The sequence below is a fragment of the Martes martes genome (genome assembly GCF_963455335.1).
Source record: "Martes martes genome assembly, chromosome: X".
In the NCBI taxonomy this organism is placed as follows: Eukaryota; Metazoa; Chordata; class Mammalia; order Carnivora; family Mustelidae; genus Martes; species Martes martes.
In genome coordinates, this window is record NC_137897.1 from 31,103,131 (window position 1) to 31,111,314 (window position 8,184).

Genomic DNA, 8,184 nt, shown 5'->3' on the forward strand with positions numbered 1-8,184 from the left:
CTGCCCTTGTTCCCCCCACTCTGTACATTCTTACACAGAGGTCTTGACATGCTGGCCTCCTTTCTATTCCCCAGACAATTCACACACTCCATGCTCTCTGCACTGGTCATGTGTGTGTCTGGAGCCCTCTTCCTTCAGATAGCCACATTGCTTGCTTCTTCCTCTTTTGAAAAGTCTTTTCTCAATATTTACCTTTTCCACGAGTTCTTCCCTGTCCTTTCCTTTTTAAATTTTTTTTTATTTTTAAAAAATTTTTAAAGATTTCATTTATTTATTTATTTGAGAGAGGGAGGGCGTGCATATGAGTGGGGGGAGGGGCAGAGGGAGACAGAGAATCAGACTCCCCATGGAGCAGGGAGCCCAACGTGGGACTCATTCCCAGGACCCCGAGATCGTGACCTGAGCCAAAGGCAGACGCTTAACTGATTGAGCCACCCAGGCGCCCCCTCCTTCCTTTTTAAAAAATATTTATTCATTTGAGAGTAAGAGAGAGACCACACACACATGCACTCATGTGTAAGAGTGGGGGAGGGGGAAGGGCAGAGGTAGAAGGAGAGGGAGACTCAAGCAGACTCCCCACTGATCGTGGCACCCAATCTCACAACCCCGAGATCCTGACCTGAGCCAAAATCAAGAGTCAGACAACTAACCGACCAAGCCACCCAGGTACCCCCTGTTCTTTCCTTTTAAATTTGCAGCCCATATCTGTATACACTCTTGTAATTTTTTTTTTAAGATTTTATTTATTTATTTGACAGAAATCACAAGTAGGCAGAGAGGCATGCAGAGAGAGAGAGGGGGAAGCAGGCTCCCTGCTGAGCAGAGAGCCCAATGAGGGGCTCAATCCCAAGACCCTGAGACCATGACCCGAGCCGAAGGCAGAGGCTTAACCCACTGAGCCACCCAGGCGCCTCCACTCTTGTAATTTTTTATTCCACATTAATTTCCTCCTTTCTGTAACATTTTTCCCATTCTGAGGGAGATGGATTGGGAATGATTGATCCATCAATAGGCAGATGACAGGCTATCAATAAATAATCAATTTATTATGGTTAGAGGTTATTTCTTGCCCCTTCATGAGAATGTACTTAATACATATTCATTAAATGAATGAAACTCTTCTTTAATCAAACCCTGTGAATCATTTCCTTAGGTAACATAAGCATACACAAGATACTCTTCCAAACCAAAATGAACAATGTCTAGGATCTTGAATAAACTTTTCACTATGCCGGGTAGAAATTTAATATTAACATTTCTAGGGGCCCAGGGCAGGCTGCCCCAAGATGGGCCAATTTGGCATAAGGCTTATTTTGAGTTAAAAACCCAGCAGATGCTGGAAAAGCTCTCTGCCTTCCCCCTCAACTGCCTGCATTTACATTGGAAAGGAGAGCCTGTAGCAGGTGGAGAACTATTAACAGAGACTCCCCTTCACCTAAAAACCTTATCTGCATCACAGGGCAACCTTTGTTTTTCCAAACATCCCCTTTCACCTTCTTGCTAATGCTCTTTCTCCCCCTTTGTATTCTCAGACCCTACCCTTCTCCTTAGCTCACTTTGCTTCATTGTCTTTGGACTTCCTCTCAGATACTTATTAAATTTGATTTTCTCCTGTTAATCTGTTTCTTGTCAATTTGATTCTAAGTCCAGCTAGAAGGACCATAATCCGAAGGAAGGTCATCCTTCCTGACAACATAGTACTCTGGACCCAGAAAGAAGAAAATGGGGAGAAAATGTGAATCTTCAATTGAAAAACCCCAGGGAGAGACACTTAGGTATCTGACTGTTGATTTTTGGCTCAAGTCACGATCTCAGGCTTGTGAGAGTTAGGTCCCCCCAAAAATGGGTCCGTGATTAAAGGAACGAGACTGATATAAAGCGAAGGTCAAGCAAAGCTTTATTCCGCACCCAGCATCAAGAATCAGACCAAACGCTCGGGGACGCACCTCTTACAAGAGAGGGCGACCCTTCTCTGTTTCACAGACTAGCTTTTAAGGGCAAAGGCCATGCGGTTGGGCCTGGCCACGCACAGGTGGCCAATGAAACTGTAACACACGGAGAATGCTGCACAGTCATGCTAGGTGACCAATTGAATTACAATTTACCCTAGTAGACATTTGAACCAGCCTATCACCTTGGTCAGAATTGGTGCCCAAAAGGCACTCAGAGGGTGGGGCCCATACTCCTTGGTAGCTACAGAGACAGTATGCATCCCCCCACTGATCGGATGTCTCCACCTGGCCTGACCCACCCTCTTATTTGAGCTTTGTTACCTGGGGCTGGTTTCTGGGACTTGTTTTTACGTAAGTCCCCTGGGGGAAGGGGAGCAAGGTTATTGTTTAACCTTAATGGAAGCCTCTTGCTAAATAGGTCCTTACAGTGAGATCTAGCCTGGAGTCCAGCTCACACTGGATGTGGAGCCTGTTTAAGAATTTCTCTCCTTTCTCTGCCCTTCCTACCCCTTTCTCCCTCTTTAAAAAAAAAAAAAGAAAAAGAAAAAAAAAAGGAAATATCGTAGGTTTTAGTTGTAGTCAGGGGTTGTAGATTCTTTTTATTTTTTTTAAGACTTTTTGTTTTTTTTTAAGCAGTTTTAGGTTCATAGAAAAATTGAGGGGAAGGTACAGAAGTTTCCCATATACCCCCTGTCCAGTGGTTGCAGATTCTTACCACAGAAAAATGACAGGACAGTTTTTATAGTTGAATGACTACATGACAAAAGACAGAAGCTGCCTTTGAAATAAAGCTTCTCGTAGGCATAGTTTTCAGTTCAGGAAACCAGAGTATTCTATCCTGGTCATTATTTAGAACAATGAGGAAAATGAGTACAGCAGAAAATGTTGAATGCTGTGAGCATTTGACACAGGCCAGACGTTTGAAGTGATTGCTTATTAACTTTTTTCTTGCCTGAATTTGTTTAGGTTTGTTTTTTGAGTTCTGTTCTGTTTTGTTTTGCTTTGTGCCTGACCAAGATGTGAGGATCATTTTCCTTCATCTACATGATACAATAGCATCAAGGCTCCATTTCTATCATAGTGCAGGAGGGGGGTGTGGCAGGATCCTTAGAGATGTTAATTTGGCTTATGCCTCAGAGTTTCACACTTCAGGAAAGATCTTCCCCCTTTTCTTGAGTAAAGTAAATTATAATTAATATCTATATCTCCTGTATTTCTGCCTGGCTATGGGCTGCTTTAAGCAACTTATGTCAGAGTGCGAAAAGACTGGCTAGAAGCCCTATTTCTCCTTTTTGCTGAAACAAAAGAGAGATTCGGGCATCGCATTTTCTGTTTGGCCTAGCAAGTGTACCGGAAACACATATTTTGCATAGCTGTTCTGTGGATACCTTAATTTCAAGAGCAGTATCCCCTATTAGGATCAGTTGTGGTACAAAATGTTGTCGGGGTGGTAAATTGTTGTTGCTCTTTCTTTATATTACAAACAGGTATTTATAGCTTTGATTGACGTCTCATCTCGACCTTTGGCAAATGTAAGTTGTAGCTGTCTATTCATAACGTGGTGGACTGGCAGGATGAAGCCTTCAATAGGCACATGCTTTGAGGCTTCATGGCTTGTGGGGCAGAGGGAAAGGCTACACGTGCCAGAGCCTGTGAGGCTGGTCCTGTGAGATTGGTTCCTTCGACAATCCAAGTGAACATGACTCTAGTTTCACTGCCTCCAGTCTGGCCCCATAGTCCACCCTCAATCCAGGGTTGAAATTGGAATCAGATCATGTCACTGCACTGCTTCGCCGCTTCCCTTGGGTTCTCATTTCGTTCAGAGTAAAGACAGAGTCTTCACAATGGCCTGAAAAGCCCTCCTTGATCAGACCCATACCTTCCTTTTACCTATCCAACCTCTTCCCTACTTTTTTTGTTTTTTCTTCCTTTTTTTTTTTTTTTTTTTTTTTGCTTTTAATTAACCTCTTCTCTTCTTACCCTCCACTTCCCTCACTGCACTTGGATTACACTTGCCTTCTTGCTGGTCCTAGAACACATCAAGCACACGTCCTCTGCCAGTCCTTTCCATCTGCTTTTCCCTTTGCCTGGAATTCTCTTCCCTCAGATTTCCTTATGGAGCCCTCCCTTGTCCTCTGTAAGTGTCTGCTCAGAAGTCACCTTCTCAGTGAAGCTTACGCAGACCACCACATCGTATGATTCAGTCCAAGAGTTTGCATTTTTCTTTTTTTTTTTTTAAAGTAATCTCTACACCCAACATTGGGGCTTGAACTCATAACCCTGAGATCAAGAGTCGTATGCTCTACTGACTGAGCCAGCCAGGCCCTTCCAACCACCACTGCCTTACGTGTGTGTGCGTGCGCGCACACACGCACACACACAGGTTCTCTTTTCCTTGCTTTATTTTTCCCATAGCCTTTTATCACTATTTAAGATTCTAGATCATTTTCCTTAATTACTATATTGTCTGTCTTCCCTTCTAGAATATAAGCTCCAAGAAGGCACTGATTTTTGCCTTGTCTGCACTGCTCATTGCTGTAATCCAAGCCCCTGGAATAGCACTTAGAATACTGTCAGGTTGAACATCCATACTGCTTTGCCAGGACAATCCCAGTTATGTCTCTTATCCTGGCATGTGTATTAACTGCACCCCCTTCACTGCGCAGTGTTGGATGATTAGATTTCTGGTCACTGCACATGGGAGAGATGCTCCATAAATATATTTTAATTGAGAAGCTGGTCTCTTGGGGACAGAGTTTCTCTAGTTGACATTTCAGGCAAAGAGTCAGTACAGGGAAAAAAGCAGAACACCCACCAATATGAAGCACCTGAGGCTCAGACAGGGTGGGAGAGAAGAGCAGTTAGCATCTGGAAGGTTAGTCTTTGGACTATGGTCCATCAGTCTCTGATATTCACAAGCAGAGTTCCAGTCTCCAACAAAGCACAGTGGAGTGGTGGTTCTTAGAGTAAGACTTGGGGACTAGAAGGTTGACTGGAGCTGAAATACGGAGCCGCATTTTGAGGGCAGAGGCATTTCCTCTGACGAGGAATCAAATGGACATGACACAGATTAATGGGAGAAAATCAAATTTCATTTCATGCATGTGGGCAATCCACACAGACATGGAAATCCCAAAGACAGTCAGCCAAAATGAGGCATATATGTCATCGTCAACTAAGGAGAAGCGGGTAGGGGTCCACAACTTAAAAGAGAAGAAATGCAGTTCACAAGAAGGTGAAAAGGAGCACATGTTTCATAAGCAAATGTTTGCTGGGCCGCTCTGAAACAACGGGAGACAGAGGACTTTGATCAAACAGGCCTTGTAAGGTTCCCCCCTGTCCATCATACCTAGTTTGTATCATAGTATAGTTATTTGTGGTGATAGCTCTCTTCCTGGAACAGGTCCTCTGTCTGAATTCTTTCAAGGCAGTTGGCAGGGTGGCAAAGACTTTTCCTGAATCTGCAGGGTTTCAATTGCCTTTTTTTTTTTTTAAGATTTTTTTTTCTTTAATTCATTTGAGAGAGATACAGAGACAGAGACAGCACAAGCAGGAGAAGGGGAAGAGGGAGAGGAAGAAGCAGACTCCCCGCTGAGCAGGGAGCCCGACATGGGGCTCAATCCCAGGATCTGGAGATCATGACCCGAGCCAAAGGCAGATGCTTAACCATCTGAGCCACCCAGGTGCCCCTTTTAATTGCTTTTTAACTCAAAATAATTTTCATGCCAAAGTGGCCCATCTTGTGGTAGCCTGCCCTTGACCCCTATGCAGGGAAGGCGGGCAGCCTCCAGAAGCTGAGAACAACTCCCAGACAACAGCCAGCAAGGCAACAAGACCTCAGTACTGAAACAGCATGGAGCTGAAATCTGCTAAAAACCTAAATATGCCTAGAAGGGGACTATCTCTCAGAGCCTCCAGATAAGGTTAGCCAATAACTTGATTTCAACCTTGTCAGCCCAGAGTAGAGAAATCTGCTGATCCAACCCATACTTTTGACCTACAGAACTGTGAGATAATAAATTTATGTTGTCTTAACCTGCTAAATTTGTGGCAATCTCCTAGGTCAGCAATAGAAAACTAATACCGGGAATAACGAAAGGCAAAGTGAAATATACATTTAAAAAGATATTCAAGTATATATTTTGAAAAAAGAGAAAGTCACAGATAAGAAGGTCAACAGAAGAGGAGCCACTGTCTTCATTAAGAAAAGAATGATTTTGGGGGCACCTGGGTGGCTCAGTGGGCTAAAGCCTCTGCCTTCGGCTCAGGTCATGATCCCAGGGTCCTGGGATCGAGCCCCACATCGGGCTCTCTGCTAGGCAGGGAGCCTGCTTCCCTTCCTCTCTCTCTGCCTCTCTCTGCCTACTTGTGATCTCTCTCTGTCAAATAAATAAACAAAAATCTTTTAAAAATAAATAAATAAATAAATAAATAAATAAATAAATAAAAAGAAAAGAATGATTTTGAATATATGAAAAGGATTCAGATAGGCTCAGTCACCTTTAGGGGGGGCCAGGAAGGAAGGGTTTGGCCCTAGCAAATGCAGTGTGATGTGGTTTGAGATTCTACCCAGAACTGGCATCATGGCCGTGTGCTTGGTCATCCCCAGCATAGACAGCCACTGTGCACATCCACAAGTGCAGTAACGGGGCAAGAAGAAAAGGGTTGCCTATTATCCCTGTCAGTGGAGTTTGATGGAAAGAGATAGACCCATCTCTGAAGTTAATCGTTACTATGTGTCAAATGGTTTGGAGAATATCGATTAAGGAAGCCTTTTCCTGATTGATGAGAGATAACTCAGTTATGCTCCCCTGCCTCTTTTAGAAGGTTATGCGGTATATTAATGTAGTGCATAAAAAAAAACAAAGTTTTTTAAAAAAGAGTTCAGAGTGCTTGCTCAAGAGTAAAGCATTAAGGATTCTTTTTGTTCGCTGAGTTTGTAACTGAACTTGCAATGGCTAGGCTGCCCCCCTCCTCAACCCCAGTTTATAAAGCTAGATTTCTGTTTTGGATGCTGAAGGGGCCCTAGACCTATTGAATCAGAAACCCTGGGGATAGGGTCCAGCTATGGGTTTTTTAATATATCCTCCAGGTGATTCTGAAACAGGCTAAAGGGATTTCAAAAGTGATTTCAAAGGGATACCAATGTGGTTCCCCTTTCTAAAGAAGGTTGCTTTCAAGATAATGGCAGGAGAGGAAACACAAGTTTGCTCTCTGGTGGGGTGCCCTTCTATTAGTCTACCACATTACAGAATAAACTAAGACACATTATCTGAAGCAGGTAAGGATATAGTGTAAAAGTATTATAGAGATTCTCAATGACCTTCTATGCATAATGCGGTGTTAGTGATTTTCCAAGGAGATGTGCACACAGAATTATTAACTCTAGAAGTTTATAAGTAAGACAGAGTTTCCTAACACCAGATTGGAACATTTCCTCTAGAACAGGAGTTTTCAGTGCCTGGAATTTCTGGGGATATTTTCAAACTATGACAATCTAGTGTTATCTATATTTAGTGCTCTGGGGCAGGAATATTTAAATTTTGAAAAGTATTCCCCAAGAAATTCTGATGGATTTCATCCTTTCTTCCTGCTGAAAGCCCCTAAGGCAAGAGTGTTAACGTTAGCATTCCACCCAAATTTCCAGCCTGAGTTGAATATATTCCTAAATCCTTCCACTGAAGGCCTTCACTAGTGACCCAGGGTGTGGAGGGCAGTGTTACTAACGTGGCTGCTAAATGGCTAAAGCTGGATAAAAATAAGGGTCTAAATTGCGACATCGAGTCCTATCTCTCTACACAGTGAGCTCTTCCTTGGGTTGAACTTGGACGCCAGGCTGCCAAGCTGCCCAGCCCATCAGAGAATGAACAAATTTATTGTGAGTGAATGTGGGAGGCAAAGGGAGTGGAGAACATCGAAGAGGGCATGGTTGAGCTCACCCAACTGCCTAGCTTCTAAAAGCAAGGAGTGGACTGTTCTTTAAAGAAATTGAGACTTTGTCCTCTTTATCTTCGCTTGCTGTGCTTTTCACTGAGACTATATACTTTGTTTTTATTTCCCTTCGTTTTGTTTTTTGGTTGATCTGGAAGCTCTAAAATGGGAAGTAATGGCTTTTCTTGATGTCTTGACGTGCAAATTTTGATATTACCAATTAGCAACTCCTGAAACCTGTTCCTTGAAAACTGCTTAGACCCCAGCTCTGCCATTTCCAAAAACTCCATAACCTTGGGCA

The 8,184-nt window shown here is 43.2% G+C and overlaps 1 protein-coding gene across 1 annotated transcript; it reads left to right on the top strand.

Moving 5' to 3' along the window:
- Nucleotides 1–6,502: 6,502 nt before the first annotated feature.
- On the top strand, nt 6,503–6,718 carry LOC308337209 (NADH dehydrogenase [ubiquinone] 1 alpha subcomplex subunit 1-like; the record flags this gene model as incomplete). Its single annotated transcript, XM_080795326.1, is given in 3 exon segments — nt 6,503–6,571; nt 6,573–6,597; nt 6,600–6,718. Coding segments are annotated over 3 exon segments (213 nt in total).
- Between the last annotated feature and the right edge of the window lie 1,466 nt (nt 6,719–8,184).